The 18,990-nt window shown below is 31.5% G+C and overlaps 1 protein-coding gene across 1 annotated transcript; it reads right to left on the reverse strand.

Moving 5' to 3' along the window:
• Positions 1-2,961, reverse strand: LOC111285696 (indole-3-pyruvate monooxygenase YUCCA2-like). Its single transcript, XM_022875263.2, has 4 exons — positions 1,852-2,961; positions 1,036-1,284; positions 559-681; positions 1-442 (listed from the first exon to the last, which is right to left on the reverse strand). Exons 1-4 carry the CDS (start codon positions 2,536-2,538, stop codon positions 251-253), a joined length of 1,251 nt encoding a protein of 416 aa, XP_022730998.2. The 5' UTR covers positions 2,539-2,961; the 3' UTR covers positions 1-250.
• Positions 2,962-18,990: the final 16,029 nt, after the last annotated feature.

Raw genomic sequence — 18,990 nt, forward strand, 5'->3', positions numbered from 1 at the left:
AAATTTACAAGATATTCTGACTGAGAATATTTTTACTCTAAATCCTTGCCAAGCCTACCTAGCTACGTACTACCACATTCTATTTAGTTGACAAATACATAAAATAATCACAGACATTTCTTGTTCCCTTTTCTTGTCTTTTAGCATATTTAGTCAATAGGGAAGAAGTGGGGCGGAAACAATTTGGCAAAATGGTGGAGCAGATCAGGTAGTCCATTGGTCTTTTTTATCTTAGATCAGTTGTCGCACTTCAAGTCATGAAATTTCTGGCCTCAGCTCTCCATTGATGCTCAATATCTTCAGCTATCCTTTTTGCATCAAAGGAGGCACCAAGCAAACCACGCTTTGTAAATCCTACAGCATACAACCCACGTTCACCTTTCCATCCGTTAGGGAATGACTCCCGAGGCAAACCATCTTTCTCTGAAAACAAATCTGCCTCCTGATCAGTGCAAAATCCTCAAGTCAACACATCTTTAAGTTTCTTGAGTCTTAAAAGAAACAAAATATATATGTTTACATCTTTAATTATCCAAAAAAATTAATAAATTTAATTACCTTCAACCATTGTGGTACATTGCTTTTGTAACCAGTGGCAAGGATTATGGCATCAAATTTCTCCTTTCTCCCATCTACAAACTCTGCCGCACGGTATGTTAGTCGCTCTATTCCGGGACAGACCTATACATTACATAGAGAAATTTATTTTTAATTATAATTCTCAACAATCCAATATGACAAAATAAACTGTTGAGATTCATCCCTTCCTTTTTTTTCACTATTTTTTAATGCACTCATCACTACCATAATTATGATTTTCACATTTCATAAGTGGATCTTATACATGTGAATGGTGGGTGTTTATGATTGTATTGAAAAATAATGAAAAAAAAATTAATGGAGAGATGAACCTAAAATTAACACAGTAACTAATTTAGTTAGAAAATAACAATATTACTACTTAGCTATCATTTATCATTGTATTTGGGCAGTAGGGTTGAATTAATTAGCACAGAGAAAATTTTTGCTTTCAACCTTAATGTTGCCACTCTTGATCTTTGCTAGTGTCCCAACATCCAAAACAGGTGTCTTGCCGGATCTGCTCTTGAGCTCAAGAGGACCGAGTTGGGGACGATGGATGCCGAATTTTTCAGTGTCTCCGAGCATGAAACGCGACACCAGAAGTAAAAACCGATCCACGAGGCGCATGGGGAACCACTTGAGCAACCACATGGACAGTCCAAAAGTTGATCTGCCTAGCATCTCTTGAGGCAAGACGTGCACCTGCAACAATGAAGAAGAAGGTTGCTTTAAAAGGCCTTTTAAAAAAGAAAGTACTGCTAAAGATGAGATGATAAATGAGCCTCCACATACTCCCGTATGAATTTGCGTCTTCTAGGGCATTTATCCCTTGTCACTTATCCATACATATGCCTTCTAGAATCTGAGGCGTAATGGTGCTTTCTACAGAAGAATCCGTAGACGAAAAAAGGAAAAAAAAAAGGGACTGTACGGCATAAAATTTTGGGCTACCGACCACTGTTGCGCATGCAACCAAATTCCAAGAAAGTGAGAAGAAAATTTAGTCTTGCAACTGCTGCACTGTACTTTAATAGCGGCACTTGGGAGCAAATAAAATCCTAAGGTGAAGTGGTCTTACATAAACAAGGTCTCATACTTCTTAAATCCTATAACAAGTATTTGTGCATGTGAAAGCTGGCGACAAGGAATTGATGGAAGTTTTTCTTCTATTTTTGGCTTGGAATAAAAACCAAGCATTTTTCTGAAGAAATAAAACGATTGCTTTCCAGGTTATTATATGATGTATGAAAAGGATAGAAGCATGCTCACCGAATCTCTAACGACGAGGGATGGGCGAGCATTACAATTGCAGAGATCCAAAGAGACCTCCATACCAGAATTCCCACAACCAATCACCAAAACAGCCTTTCCTCGAAACAATCGGCCGCTTTTGTATGAGCTTGTGTGAATTATAGGCCCACCAAAATCATCCATTCCTTCAATTTGAGGCACCACTTCGTCAGCATTCTCCCCAGTAGCTACAATTAGCCACTGACACACATACTCGGTTTCTTCTTGTTTCAGCCCCAATGTGTTAATCCGCCAAAATCCACATCGATGATCAAATTCTGCACTCACTACAGTTTTGTTGAAAACTGGGTCTAAACCAAAGTGGTTTTTGTAGGACTCTAAGTAAGCCACAAACTGCTTTTTGGTTGGATAAGTTGGGAAATTTGCTGGGAATGGCATGAGGGGTAGTTCACAGAATTGCTTTGGAAGATGAAGGCGAAGACGGTCATAGGTTTTTAGCTTCCACAAGGAAGCTATGCAATCAGCCCTTTCAAGGATTAAGCTAGGGATACCTCTTTCTTTGAGACAAGCAGCTGTGGCTAGACCTGAAGGGCCAGCACCAATTATAACAGGACATGGCACCCATATACACCTTGCTAACGTGGTCATATTCTTGTTAAAATGGTCATGCACTCTTTTTCCTTCAACTTCCTTGGAGTAGTCCATGAACAGAAAAAGAACCAAAATGCAAGCTACAGTTTGAAAGAAGCAAGCTTGATCTTATGTTTCAAAGCTTGCGATTCGATTGCTCTAATTTAAAAATGAAGAAAAACTAAGGATAAGAGATGAGTAATTAGCGGTTTTTGGCACAAACTAAAACTCATAGTACTTCACATCACACAGTTCAACGTCCCCTTTTTCTCCCCTTCCCACGATTGAATCTAGAACTAGGATTAGGTTGATGAGGGAAAAGGTGACATGGTTTTATCTTATCTACAACGAGATATATTGGAGAGAGAAAATATTCTGCGAATTCCTGCTCCTGGATTTTTGGAATTATGAATTGAAAGGGTCTTATCCGCGTTGTGAAATAACTAACATCAACCAATAACAAACTAATTCATCGACTCCCAGGAGAGAAAAACCAGAGAGAATAAAAGGAAAAACAGTCCAGTTTAGAAAGACAAGTAGTAGCTAATGGCTATACTCTAGAAAATCTATATTAATTGATGATACTATTCAATCAAGCAGGGTCAACCAGTGTCCAGGGTTTGGATATTTTCGAGTGTTTTCTGGGAAACGGTCCTACCAGACTTTGATTCCTCCGAAGGCAATCTCATCTCTGAAGAGCAAAATATAAGTAAAATATAAAGAAATAAGGAAATTAGAAAGCGATAAATAAGGAAAGAAAACGCTACTGAAAGTTCCTAGCCATCCGATTTTCTTAAAGGCTCCCTCTCAAGTCTGAACTACTCGTAATAATTAAACATATATCTTGAACCAATCCTGCTAATTAATGGTTAGTGATAATGGAGATCGAAAACCAATCAACTAATGATCAACATGGGTTTTGAAAGAGAGATCAAAAAGTGTCCAAATTTCTATGAAAACAAATTAAAACTGATCAAATTTTAAGAGAATATGGGTTGTATTCGTTAGGGTGGTGTTTGTTTTTTTTTTTTTTTTTTGCTTTTTGTGTTTCAATTATTATTAGAGAAGTAATTTCAGCTGTGCTTCAACTTTATCTTGACATTACTCAAGTTGATGATTTGAATTTTCGTGTTTATCCTTATTAGAAAGATTTTAGCAGAAATATTTTCCATGTTGATGATGGGATTTTGAAATCTTTTCTATAAACTTTTTTCTATATCAACTGACTGCGCCGGCTGCCTAAATGGTCCAAAAAGAGGAAGGGTGTCATTTTTTTCAAATGGTACCATATGTTCTGGTTAACATCAGGAGGGCCTATAGGCTATTAGTAATGTATAACAATTATTTCAAACTTGTGTTCAAAAACTGACATAATTATATATATATATATATATATAACATTATTTGCAAATTGTACGCATATCCTAAATATGATAAAAGGACGTAAATAATACCATCACAACCTCTTTTTTCATACAGCTAGAGATGATACCAAACAGCGACGTTTACACTCATTCGCATTAATTCATCCAAAGTTAACCTTATGCATGAATTATTCAAATGTGTCATATTCTTTCTCGCATCATGCTTAAGGTGGACATGAAGTGTGCATGAGATATATGCAAATAATGAGTTTTATATTATGTATATTTTTAATTTGTATATATATTCCAAATTTAATCTGCTTTAATTTGTTTTATAAACAAGCTAAATAGTTTTTTAAGGGTTTATATAAGATGCAATTTCATTTTATAAATTTTATGCATTATCAACGAATCATATGATATTATTTCATTGACAAATAAATAATTTAAAATTTTTATCTAAATTTTCATTCATCTCTTACTAAGTAATACTGTTTGAAATGCTTGATCATTGGTGTAAATTAAAATAAATTATTAATTTTATACAAAGATGATGGCTTTAATGATCTGTAAAATTAATTTATCGAATCAAATTTTGAATTATATGATCATGAGAAAGGTGAAATCCTTGTAAAATGCTTGGTCTTAATTAATCCTATGATTATACGTAGTGTGTGTTATTAACCAAATATGGTACCATATATCAATTAATAGTGATAAATTTCCATGCTTGATAACAATATCGATCATGGCCCTTGAAAGTAATCTCTTAATCTCTTTTAATCCCATAAGATTTTCATAAAATCTTACTTTTCTTACATCTTTCTCTAAAATCATATCCCAATAATCCATTGATACTCTTTCTATTTACAAACCAATTAACTTGTGTGTCGAAAATCACATTTTTTTACTTTTAATGATGGATTGAATCTTTGGTAGTTTCAAATATATGGAAAAAGAATTAGTGCAAGCTGGATTAGCTGCACGTGCCGACAATATTCCTCAACGCTTGCTCCCATCCCATCAACCCGTTTCATTCATAAATGAAAAATAAAATCCGGTCTCCTTTTTCATTCTTCAAATTTTCTGAATATAATTTACAAAATTAAGGTAGATGCTATCAACCCGTTTCATTCATAAATGAAAAATAAAATCCGGTCTCCTTTTTCATTCTCCAAATTTTCTGAATATAATTTACAAAATTAAGGTAGATGCTATCCGGAGATCATTACCAGTAGACTACCCTTTGCTCTTTTCGAAAGGCTTTGGCTTTAAAGGGATCAGCAGTTGACTTGATGATCAAATATTCTTTATCTACGTGATTTGATGTATCACAGGACAGGGGAATTCATGTTATATAGTCAACTTTCAAAAACCTTAGCAGTTTACATGAACATTTTCATCTTTTCCAAAGATTCAGGGTCTGTTCCATTGAGGATTTAAGATTTCAGACCATCGTCAGTGGCCATAATCATGACTCCACTTTCAATGTATATAACTCATAATTTCCAGATTCAGATTGCTGAGCTTTGATTCCAACCGCTGGGAGGCTTTTTTTCTTAATAAAATATGCATATGCTTAAGTGTTTTCTTCTATAGGTACAAATGATTCTTCATTCTCCAAATCCTACTATTTTGGTGAATGGTCACGGTTTTGAATAACATAAAATTGGCTTTCCAAAATCTAATGATTTGATAATAAGCTATGATGGTTCTAATGGCCCGGCCTGATGGCAATATGCACTTTGGGATTGTGCATTTAAATTTAAGAAAAAAAAGAAAACTAAGGAATTTTAATGTGAGCTATCATTTTAGTAAGCTAAATTCACTTACTTCACTGGGTGAAAAGCAGCCGATTTCAGTCACGCCAAAACAAAAAAAAAAAGAATAGAAACAGCAGCTGATCCTTCACTAAATTGAAGAATCAAAAGGAAATGGCACTTTTAAATTGCATTTTCACTCAGACAGGTACAAAGTATACTTGAATGACATGAAAAGCAGCCAGCCAATTTTTTGCAAGCAGAATGATAATAAAGGAGTTAAAATAAATCATCCAAGGCCCGACTTTTGAATTGGGATTTTCTTCAAAAGTAAGTTCAGCTGTTATTGCTGCATAATTTACTTACATTTCTCCAGGAATATATATATATATATATATATATATGTATGTATTGTCATAACGTCTAGATCCGGGGATCTTTTGCTAGACATTGACTTGAAGGAATCACCATCAATCTTTTTTATCTAGGTGCGATTGATCACCTAAAGAATCTATCATTTCAGGGAACACCTAAGTTTAAGTGTCACTAGAAGAATAAGTTCGGGTCTACTAATCAGAACAGGGTTCGGAGTTCAGTTACGTGTGAGGAAGGTTATAGCACCCTCACTACGCCTATCAAAAGATGGTACCAGCTTAATTTTATGTTATCCAATAAGCCTTAAAAATTTATCAAGTAATTAATTATTGAAAATTATTCTCAATTGACTCTAATACTTTTAGCAAAAAATTGAAAAAATTCTCTCACCTCAAGAGTATGCAAGAAAACTATTGTTTCACTTGCAGATGCTCCCTTGTCGGATTATTTAACATTAAAGAAAATCTAAGAAAATAAAAAAAAAAAAAAAGAAAGAAAAAAAATGATTGCTTTTGTACAAGAAAAATTAATACTTTTAACTTTTTCCAAAAATTTTTTTTTGAAAACTTAGTTTTAAGGAAAATTGATACTTTCAACTTTTTCTTAAAAATATTTTTTTTAGAAAGCTTATTTTCAAAGAAAATTGATACTTTTAACTTTTCCTCAAAAATATTTTTTAGAAAGCTTATTTTCAAGGAAAATTGATACTTTCAATTTTTCCTCAAAAATATATATTTTTGAATTTTATTTAAAAATAAAAAATAAAAAAAATGTATTAAACAATTCTAATCTAATAAATAATAATAATAATAATAAATAAATAAATAATGAAAAAAAAACCTAAAAATGGCTCGACTTGGCGGCTCGACTCGGCGCGGCTTGAGAAAAAAAAAGATGGCTCGAAGACGCGGCTCGGCTTGGTTTAGGAAACGGCTTGCACTTGGGTTGAACGTGGGTCGAAAGCGGGTTGATGCTCGGGTCGGGTCGCTCGATTTCAAAACAGGTGGATCTTCTGGGCATAATAACGTGAAAACGACGTCATTTTCACTGGGTATAAAAGGCTAATTCTTTTGTTTTTCAGTAAACCGAGCATTCCTTCTCTCTCTCTTCCTTTCTTTTTCTCTCATTTTTCTTTAAACTGATGAAGAACTCCGATTGAGTCTCGTAGGATTCTAAAAATTTTCATCGAAATCTGGGTTTTTTGTTGAAAGTTCACTGAAAAGCTGGTCGGTTTCTGAAAATAGTAGTCGAAAACTGGGTAGCTAATCGAAAAATTCAAACTTTGATGAAAAAGTCGTCGAAAAATTCAAACTTCGTTGAAAAATTCAACCGAAATCTAAAAATTTTCCAAAAATTTTCAAAAAAAAAAATCTCCAAAAATTCAAAAAAATTCCCACTGATTCCTAGAGCTATTATAACACACAAAAACCCTTTTTTAACTTATGTTTCTCCTCTGTGTCTGTGTTTCTCTGTTCCTGTTTCTGTTCTTCGAGCACCTATTTATAAAAATTGATTAGAAGAGTTTCTGATCAATCACAATTTCTTCTAGGGCTTGGATTCAATCTTTTAATCCAATCCCAACTCTGTCAGCCCCAAATTTTCGTCAAAATTTCAGTCTTTCTAATTCTAATCCCAATCGAGATTCAACTAAGAAATAAAATAAAATAAAAAATATATTAATAGATAAATGATAATATGTAAATAGATAAATAATAATAATAATATATAATAGATATATAAACAGATAATATATATATTAATAAATAGTAATAATAGATAAATAAATAAATAAAATACAAAAATACATAATACAAAATACAGAATAAATAAAATAATAATAAAATAAAACAAACTGAAATGGGGTTACCCATTTGGACCAGATCCAATTGATCCGAGCTTGGACCAAATTGGGTGTCTACAGCTGCCTCTCTTTGCACATTTTCTGTGAAACAGAAATTGCGCAAAGACATAGACACCAATTTAAGGCTCTACTCGACCTTTTTTTTATTTTTTTCGTTAAAATTCTGATGAAAACTCCTTTAAGCAGAGGTTCAACGACTCTGAAAAATATAAACAAAGCTCCTCTAATCAGAGGCTCCACGACTTTGAAAGATAAACAAAGCTCCTCTAATCAGAGGCTCACACTGGATCTTTTTTTCTTTTTACTTTTTTTCGTTCAAATTCTGATCAAAGCTCCTCTAAGCAGAGGCTCAACGACTTTGAAAAACATAAACAAAGCTCCTCTAATTAGAGGCTCTACGACTTTGAAAGATAAACAAAGCTCCTATAATCAGAGGCTCAACGACTTTGAAAATAAATAAAGCTCCTCTAAACAAAAGCTCAATGACTTTTAGAAAATAAATGGCTCCTCTAATCAGAGGCTCAACGACTTTTGAAAAATAAATGGCTCCTCTAATCAGAGATTCAACGACTTTTGAAAAATAAATAGCTTCTCTAATCAGAGGCTCAACAACTTTTGAAAGTAAATTGCTCCTTTAAACAGAGGTATCACAACTTTGAAAAATAAATCGCTCATTGAAACTCATGTCCAAAGGAGTTGAAAATCGTGTTTGAAGGAATTTCAAGAGATTATGCCCAAAGGTCTTACAAATCAACCTTAATACCAAGAGACATCCTATTTCAAGGATTAGAAACTTACCTGACAAGCTTTTTTTCAAATTTAAAAATGTCTTCACATCTGTCTTCTCTATATGGGATGTTGGAATACCTCTGCTTCTTAAATTTATGCACTATATTTTCTTGAATGTAGTATATGCTATGCATACGAAATTCAATGCATGTTATGCGAATGTTAACTAATTGTGGTACTTAAGTTTCTCAAGCTCTCTTCTTGGGCATCACCTTCTATTCTTCAAAGATCAGATTACGTTGCTCTTCTAAGATCGAGCCAGTGTAGCTCTCAATCATCTCTTTCATTCACATTCTTCTTGTAAGAAATCTTTTTTCAAATTTAATATCCTTATCAAGAACTGAACATCTCGATTCTGCTTTTATTACTCTTGACTTATTCAATGTAATGTAAAAATCTTTCATGCCATTATTCATTCATCAATCATTATTTCAAACTCAAAAAGTAAGAATGCATTTGCACATTTCTTCCATTATAGGGTATTAAGAAGAAAAGAATAAGAATGGTTGAGAAATAGTCACCAGAATAAGGACACAAAGAGTGAAATAGAATGTCTTTTATTAGCAAAATATTAGTAAACTTTGGCCAAGAAAGAATTATAAGGATAAGTATGGGGGACAAAGCCCAAAAATGAACAATCGGACAATCATGAAACACATCTCAAGGTTTTTTTGAAAACTCAATCATCTGATGCATTTAACAACTTAGAGCCCTTCGAATTTACTAGTCTCCGTGCCAACGAATTTTTAAATTTGATGTTGTATTCTCCTTATCTAAGCTGTCTTTTTAGGTTTTCAACTTAAATAAACCCCTTATGACTGAAACCACCTTTTAGGGATTTCGCCTTGAGTCATCTTTTTTCATTCACTTTTTTTTTATTTTCATCTTTTTTATTTTTTTTTTATTTTTTTTTATTTTTTTAAGCATAGTATTTCTTCACAGCATCAGAATTTATAGGATGAGGTAAATCATTTCCATCCATCTCAGTAAGTATCAGCGTTTCACCCAAAAAAACCCATCTTATCACATACGATCTTTCCTAATTCAGAGCTTATTTTCTTCTATTATCGTGCTGGATTGGGAGGATTCTCTTCAAGACCAACTCTCCTTCTCGAAAGCAACGGGGTCGAATCTTTTTATCATGAGCCATCATCATTCTTTTTTAATATAGCTGACCATGGCACAATGCAGTCAATCTCTTTTCTTCTATGAAATTTAACTGTTTATAGCATTCTCGAATCCATTCAGCTTCTTTCAACTCAATTTCTTTTAGAACCTTTAAAGATAGGATCTTCACTTTCACTGGTAGTACAGCTTTCATCTCATAAACCAACGAAAGTGAGGTTACCCTAGTAGAGGTAGGCACTGATGTTCGATATACGTGTAGTGCAAATGATAACTTCTCATGTCAATCTTTATAAGTCTCGATCATCTTCTCAAGAATTTGTTTTATGTTCTTGTTGGCTGTCTCAACTGTCCCATTCATTTTCGGACAGTATGGTACCGAGTTATGATGCTTGATCTTATTTTTAGCACATATTTTTTACATCATTTTACTATTTAGATTCTTGGTATTATCTAAAATAATTTTTTTTGAAAGTTTATATCTATAAATGATCTCTCTCTTTATGAACTTGCAAACCACAGATCATGTTACATTTACATATGATGCTACCTCTACCCATTTTATAAAGTAATTTATCATCACAAAAATAAATCTATGCTTATTAGAAGCTTTTGGGGTAATAAGACCAATGACATCCATGCCTCACATTGAGAATGGCCAAGGTGGTGCCATAACATGTAAAGCAGATGACGGAACATAGATCTTATCAGCATATATTTTGCATTTATGGCACTTACGAGCATAATCAATACAATCACTCTCCATTGTCAACCAGTAATACCCTACTCTCATGATCTGTCTTGTCATCATATGTCCACTGGTATGTGCCCCACAAATTTCATCATGCATCTCTTTAATGATTTTTTTCGCTTTAACCTTACTTACGCACCTTGGTAATACTTGATCTCGACTTCTTTTGTACAGAACATCCACATCCAGGAAAAAGCCCATAACCAATCTTCGGATGTTTCTTGAGACAAAGTAAAATCATATTCGATTGATAAACAATCTCTCATTTTCAGTTGAATTTTTTTTTACTAAACCCTTACTTCGTTGGGTGACTCACAAGGTGCTAATACATATAAAGAATAAATTAATCATTCTGTGGAGTTCATAAAAAATTTTTGTTGAAGATCGTCTTTCAAGTAAATGTTCTTTATGCAATTTTATGATATGAGCATAAACCAATGTAAAAGAATGGGAGAAAAGGTTAGTATGCCTAGAAAAAAAGAATAAATAAATAACTAAGTAAACTAAAACATCACACAGAATAAGAGGAATGAATCCTATGCTTTTGGTTAATTCTAAAAGGGAAGAATGATGGCTCTATCTATAGGTTAGGCATTCTTAAGGTTCACTATATGGGGTTTGAGGTTAAAGTCTAAAGGTTCTCAAATTGCTCATTACATCATTGTCCATCACAAACTAGTAAGGCACCTTAATCCTCACTCATTGCAGGCTATAAGCAAAAAAAGATAAATTTGAGTGGGAGTATTTCGCTAGCTACTGCGGAGGTATTAGACCTAACGAAAGTAATAGGTACTTTACTCCCTTCTATAGGGACGGAGCTCAGGTATAGAGCTCATGTTATGTATATGCATATGCATATGTATGACATAATTAATAAAGTAAATAAATATGAATGAATAAATAAAATATATACAAAAAGGTACAATTTTATTAGGCTTTTGGATAACATAAATTTATTTGCTGGCCTGACTATCAGACATCTCCAGTGGAGTCGCCAAGCTGTCATAACATCTAGATCCGGGGATCTTTCGTTAGATATTGATTTGAAGGAGTCGTCACTAATCTTTTTTATCTAGGTACGATTGGCCACCTAAGAAATCTATCCTTTCAGGAAACACCTATGTTTAAGGGTCACTAGAAGAATAAATTCAAGTCTACTAACCAAAACAGGGTTCGAGAGTTTAGTTACATGTGAGAAAGATTATAGCACCCTCACAACGCCCATCAAAAGATGGTACCAGCTTAATTTTGTGTTATCCAATAAGCCTTAAAAATTTATCAAGTAATTAATTATTGAAAATTATTCTCAATTGACTTTAATACTTTTAGCAAAAAATTAAAAAATTCCCTCACCTCAAGAGTGTGCAAGAAAACTATTGTTTCAATTGCAGAGGCTCCATCGTCGGATTATTTAATATTAAAAAAATCCAATAAAATAAAAAAGGAAAAAAAAAGAAAGAAAAAAAATGATTGCTTTTGTACAGAAAAAATTGATACTTTCAACTTTTTCTCAAAATATTTTTTAGAAACTTTAATTTTGAGAAATATTAATACTTTCAACTTTTCCTCAAAAATTCACTTTTGAAAACTTATTTTTAAGGAAAATTAATACTTTCAACTTTTTTCCAAAAAAAATTTTTGAAAACTTATTTTTAAGAAAAATTGATACTTTCAACTTTTCTCCAAAAATATTTTTTTTAGAAAGCTTATTTTCAAGAAAAATTGATACTTTCAACTTTTTCGTAAAAATATTTTTTAGAAAGTTTATTTTCAAGGAAAATTGATACTTTCAACTTTTCCTCAAAAATATTTTTTAGAAAGCTTATTTTCAAGGAAAATGGATACTTTCAACTTTTTCTCAAAAATATATATTTTTTAATTTTATTTAAAAAATAAAAATGAAAATAAAAATAAAGAAAAATAAAATAAAATGTATTAAACAATTCTAATCTAAACAATAAATAATAATAATAATAATAAATAAATAAATAAATGAAAAAAAAATCTGGGAACGGCTCAGCTTGGCGGCTCAGCTCGACGCAGTTTGAGGAAGAAAAGACGGCTTAAAAAAGCGGCTCGACTCGGATTGACTCGACTTCGAAAATAGCTCGCACTTGAGTTGAACGCGGGTTGACGCTCGGCATAGGTCGTCCGATTTCAAAACGCGCGGATCCTCTGGGTACAGTAACGCCAAAATGACGTCGTTTTCACTGGGTATAAAAGGCTAATTCTTCTGTTTTTCAACAAACCGAGCCTTCCATCTCTCTCTCTTTCTTTTTTTTCTCTCTCTTCTTTCTAAACTGACAAAAAACTCTGGTTGAATCTCGTTGGATTCTGAAAATTTTCGTCAAAATCTGTGTTTTTCGTCGGAAGTTCACCGGAAAGCTGGTCGATTTCTGAAAATAGTAGCTAAAAACTGGGTATCTGACCAAAAAATTCAAACTTGGTCAAAAAATTCAACCAAAATCTGAAAATTTTTCAAAAATTTCCAGAAAAAAAATCACCAAAAATAAAAAAAAAAATTTCCACCGATTCCTAGAGTTATTCTAACACACAAAAACCCTTTTTTAGCTTTTGTTTCTCCTCTGTGTCTGTGTTTCTCTGTTTCTATTTTTGTTTTTTCAGCACCTATTTATAGGGATTGATCGAAAAAGTTTTTGATCAATCCTAATTCCTTCTGGGACTTGGATTCAATCTTTGAATCCAATCCCAACTCTGTTAGCCCCAAATTTTCGCCAGAATTTCAGTCCTTCTAATCCTAATCCCAATCAGGATTCAACCAAGAAAAAAAATAAAATAAAATAAAATAAAAAATATATTAATAGATAAATGATAATATGTAAATAGATAAATAATAATAATAATAGATAAATAATAATATATAATAGATATATAAACAGATAAAAAATATATATTAATAAATAGTAATAATAGATAAATAAATAATAAATACAAAAAAATATAAAAATACACAATACAAAATACAGAATAAATAAAATAAAATAAAATAAAACAAACTAAAATGGACTTACCTATTTGGACCAGACCCAATTGATCCGGGTCTAAACTAAATTGAGTGTCTACAGTATGTATATTAAAAGTATGAGTGCTGGTAGATGGTATCCACCAGCTAGATAGGCCATCTCATTCATTTTAGCGTATCTTAACCTTATGATTACAAAATATATAAATGAATGAAAAGGGCCCTCATTTTCTTACAGGCTTTGGGAGCTGCATTCTTAGGGTTGTAAACAAACCAAATATGAAATGAATAACTGTATATTTGTGATTTGTTCATTTATTTTTAGAGATATTCAAGCTTTATTCGTGTTTAGTAAGAAACTTGTTCTGTTCATTCGAGTTCAATTCATTTAAATGATAAATGTTCACGTTCAATTCGTATTTAATTCATATAAATTAAACGAACTCGTTCGTGGACATTAAAATTAACAAGTTTACGAACATATATAAACGAAAATATTCATAAACAATAAATAAATTATAATCAAATAAATTTAAATAAACAAATCTTAAAAAAAATAAACTAACATAAACAAACTTTAAAATAGAATTAAAATAAAGGATAAAAATATAATTTTTTAATATTATTATAAATGAACAACGAACGAATAATAAACAAATAAATTTTAGATAAATTTTAAACAAGTTTATTCAAAAATATAAACGAATCGAATATATTTATATTCATGTTTAATTCATTTAATTAACAAATATAAAAAAATTATTTAAAATAATTTGTTAAACTTAATAAACAAACATAAATAAATAATAATCGAATATATTAACGAATAATTCGTAGAAATCTCTATATCCCTCCCCTTATTTTGTCAATTTACAATATAAAACTGGCCATAGTCAAACAGGAAGAGATGTGAAGGGATTTATAACGAACAAATCTAAAAATATTTCATTTCATGATAAGATTGATGGAAAAGTACAAGATCGAATAGAAAATTTGTTCTGATCTATCTATCTATGTAGCAGGATATGTGATAGCTATAAACTACCTCTAATCTAATCTTATGGTTTACCTCTATCAGATAGCACAATTATATAAATACATATATATTTCATTATTTCATCTTAATTAATCTTTTTATTCCAACCAAATGCTGTGAATTGGGAAACAAATTTTCATTGCCAACCGAACTTTATTTATGTAGAATTCTCTTTTTCTTTCTGCATCGTCTTTCTTTCGGTTTCTGTTTTGCTCTCTCGCGAAGGGGTACTATATACTTTGTAGGAATAATTGATGTACGTCGGCATATTCTTTTCTTGCATTTCCATAACTAGATCTAGACATACTCATTACTCGTGTGTTTCTTTTTAAACATAATTACAACTATGGAAATGGAACCCTCATTACACATGTTTTCGATTATTGTACTTGAAAATGGAATGTCAACGAAGGTGTTAAACATCAATTCTTCAGAGGGAGGATCATATGCCATTCTCTTTATACATACCCTTTTTTTTCCCATCCTTCCTTTTGCAGTGCTACCAGGAATACAAATTTAATTAGCGATAGTGCGAAAATGAGGACAAAGTATAAATTAAGCATCTGGCTTTGATGTAATTTAAAAAAAAAAAAAAACACTTTAATTAGGCGTTGAAAGTGTGTAAAAGCAGTGCACATATATAATTAAATTTAAAGATGAGCATATACTGATAATACAAAATTTTCAGCCGTTGAAATTTTTAACTTTGAAAACTTTGAGTTAGTTAATTTGGTCGTCCACTATAACAAATTGTTCTAGATTAAGTCTCATTACTAATAGAAATCTTCCTAATGTTTAAGGAATATTTTGATAATCCGAGACTACTAGTACCAGTTTCAAGTAGTAATTAATTTAGGATTATTTTAGTATTAAGGCTGAAAATAGTTTTTACATTTAAAAATTACTTTTGACTCAAATGTCAATACTAAATATTAAAATAAATAAATAAACTTTTCAATTTAAAAACTTAATTTGCGAATCCAAACCAAAAAACTAGTAAAATTGCAAAAAGGTGTTTTTGCATTCTACCATAGTTTTTTTTTTTTTTTGGTGATATAACTTTATTATCTTTATATTTTTAAATTTTTATTATTTTATGCATTTTTTTAGACTTTTCAATTCTCCACCTCACTTATTCATCACAACCACGGTAAACATTTAAAATTTTAAACTATATTTTTCATATTAAACTAGACCTTAATTAACATTGGCCAATGGGGTAGCATAGCATTTCTTTTGAACTGATATTTTCTAATTTATCTGATAAAGCCATACCTAGCTAGGCATGATCTTTTAAATAATTGGGTATTTAGAGTTAGTATAATTAATAAAGATAATGGCAACTATTGGACCATTGACATTTAAGATTAATTAGTATTATTTAATTAAAAACACCTTTCATTTTAATTTGTAGTAAGTTCAGTGCTTAATTTGCTTCTTTTGAAAAGTTGGCAAACGAGGCAAGGGCATCAATTCTCTACCCCATGGCTGTTGCTTGATTCCAAATATCAGCCAAGCAAACTATGATTATGTCCAAAATTTTTCAAGCGATAAGATCCTTAATTTTTGCACAATCTTAAACGTAGAATTACGCTCCTGATTAATTTGTAACTTTTAAACATATAAAAAAAAATTAAATTTTATCAGAGAAATTATATCATCTATTGTCAATAAAATTTGTTGGATGTAGATCTTTGAGTTTAGTGATTGCCTTAATTTTATTGTTGAGCTCCTTAAATAATGATTTATGCGCTCCGACCAAATTCTTTTTTGCCGGCATAAATTTTGTAATTGATTTTCCTCCAAGGGGCAATCAGCCAGCATTAACCCCTTGATCACCCCAGTGCTAAAATTAAAATGATTAATATTTAATATTATTAATTAATGGTGTTCATTATTTCTATAATATGATATAAAGACAAAAGAATCTAAGTGGGGACCTTTTGGGATGAAGCTTAATCAAGGCGATTTAGCCTTTTTAAACGTAGTTTGATTGATTAGACACTCGTTTCTAATTATATTACAATCTCGAGCATCATTTTGTAAGATCATTTGAAAAAGGGGGTTGGAGCTTACCAAATTTTTTCTTAATTAAAGTTACAATTAGTGATAAAAGGTATGGTGTTTAACGTCAACAATGACGCATCAATAAAGGAATGTTATCGTCACTAAAACCAATTAAACAGATTTTAAAACTGATAAAAAGGGACAAATAACCTAATTCCGTATGCATATAAGTACATGCATGCTCGAAACTTAGATAACTAAATTTGTTGGAATGTCGCATGCGTTACTTACATGAATCGAGTTCCAATTAGAATTAATTTTGTCTTGACCTAACTGGGAAATGTAAAGTAATGTTCAATTATGCACCGTGATTAAGAGATGAGGTGCAAATTAAAAGTATAAAGGACAAGAATGAACCGGTCAGAAACCTTAATACATGCATGAAACTTGGTTAATCTCTTGATTGGTGGGAGACAGTGGATGTCCCACAGAAGATTGGGCAAAGGGTTAATGAGCTGCGCCCTGAAATATAATGGGTAAATGGATTCCCATGAAATTTGAAATGGTGGGTTTTGGAAAAAAGCTAACAAAAGAAATTAAAAGTGATTGAATGAAAAGAAGACGAGACCAAAAGACATATCCTTTACCGAACATTTTCTGTTATTATGGAACTAAAGTTTGCATGAAACAAAGAAAAGGAAAAGAAAATTCATACTGTCTCCAAGGCCCAAGATTTTGAAAATAAAATGCCACTTTTTACAAGGTGGTAATATCAGAATTTCTTTGGAAGTCAAATCATCCTTATTGAAACTATGACTTAATCCAGTTGATTCATTTTTAATAGTCTGCATTCAATATATTTAAAGTTAAAACTCAACATTTATAATTATTTTTTTATTCTCAAACTATAACTTCCTTTATTAAAAAAAAAAAAAAAAATCACCCTCACAAATGTTTATCCATGGGAGATTTTCCAGGAAATGAAGTGAACACCCTTTCACTCTTTCAACCCAACAGTTGGGCTGCGTCTTGCTCAAATTGGACTTTAGGGATGGGCTTCCCATGATTGATAATGAAGAAAGCCATTGTTTGAATATTTACAAATTGCTATGGACCCATGCTAGATAATTGGGCCCCAAAATCATAACGGAGACAAAAATGGTAAATTTTAAGTACAGTGCCTATCTGGGGCTTTGACTGAGAACCTTTAAGCTTGAAAAGTCCCCACTATTGCAATCCACCACAATACTTCCACCCCCCGACCACCAAAAATTCGACCTTCAACTATTGTGCATTCATATGTATTTTAACTAATTTTTTAAAGTTAAAATTTATTTATAATTATTTATTTATAAAAATTTATAAAAATTTTATGTTTATTTAATTATTATGTGACAACATATAAAATTAAGACATTTACAAAACATTTAACGTAAAGGTCTATTCTTGAGAGTCGTAGCATAATCGTATGGTGTGTAACCACTCCTGCTCTTTCAAATTACATACCAAACCATCACGATAACACGTGGTGGGTCCTACGGCAGTGATGAATTCATTGTCAACCATGTTACACCCCTCCGCTTAAGGTAAAGCATTGGAAGCGTACACGTGTCGAACTCAGTCTAACCCACTCTCTTCCCCAACCCACATGGTGACACGACCCACATGTCAGTGGTCCCCATCTCAAATAAAAAGGTTTTGAGATTCCAATGGAGCCGCTCCTTTCCATTATTTACAACTGGGTCCGACTTCCCCTCCCCGGGAAGCCCCAGCCCAAAAGCTGTTGGGTCGCACTTGATCCTGCCCTCACGTTATTCATTCGTCTCTCCAGAGATTATTAATGTTATTATTATTATTATTATTTTAAATTTTAAATTATGTAATTTGTGTATATTTTTATATCATTTTTATTGTATTTAAAATCATTAAAGTTTTTCATATGTTGATAGTGAATTTTTTTAATTTTGTGAAAGAAATTTTAAAAAATTATCACGTTTTATTTTTAATTATTTTTAATTTTTTGTATTTTAAGAATTTTGACTTTCTACTAATAAAAATGTTAATATTGACCCTCACATGGACACTATAATTATGGGGGAAAACTACACTAAAATTTAATATCATATTAAAAATTTAACTATAATTTAAACGTCATATATGATATAAACCCTAACCAAAAAAATACTATAAATAAAAAATAATAAAATACATGGCAAAAATTCAACATGCCCATGCATGGTATTACCATTACTTGTTTAGAGACTAGCATGCGTACTTACGACATTGACATATTCAATTAATTGGAATAAAAAAAATATGGCATTTCAATTTCAATCTTGGATATGAAATCCAGTACATGCTTGCAAAAAAAAAAAAAAGTATGTTATTTGGATTTAACTAAAAAATATGAGCATATATATGAAGCTAACTAGCAAATAATAATATTATATTTACATTCTCCCCAACTTTTTTGAGA

Source organism: Durio zibethinus, chromosome 6 (genome assembly GCF_047325235.1).
Source record: "Durio zibethinus cultivar Kanyao isolate XHJ-2024 chromosome 6, ASM4732523v1, whole genome shotgun sequence".
NCBI classification, from domain to species: Eukaryota; Viridiplantae; Streptophyta; class Magnoliopsida; order Malvales; family Malvaceae; genus Durio; species Durio zibethinus.

Bases quoted from the DNA above. Each gene is read 5' to 3' on its own strand.
- LOC111285696 (XM_022875263.2), bottom strand. From the start codon at position 2,538: ATGGACTACTCCAAGGAAGTTGAAGGAAAAAGAGTGCATGACCATTTT. The intron at 1,285-1,851 runs GTGAGCATGCTT...TCATTGTTGCAG, and splicing joins CCCTCGTCGTTAGAGATTCG to GTGCACGTCTTGCCTCAAGA. The intron at 443-558 runs GTAATTAAATTT...TGCACTGATCAG, and splicing joins ATGTACCACAATGGTTGAAG to GAGGCAGATTTGTTTTCAGA.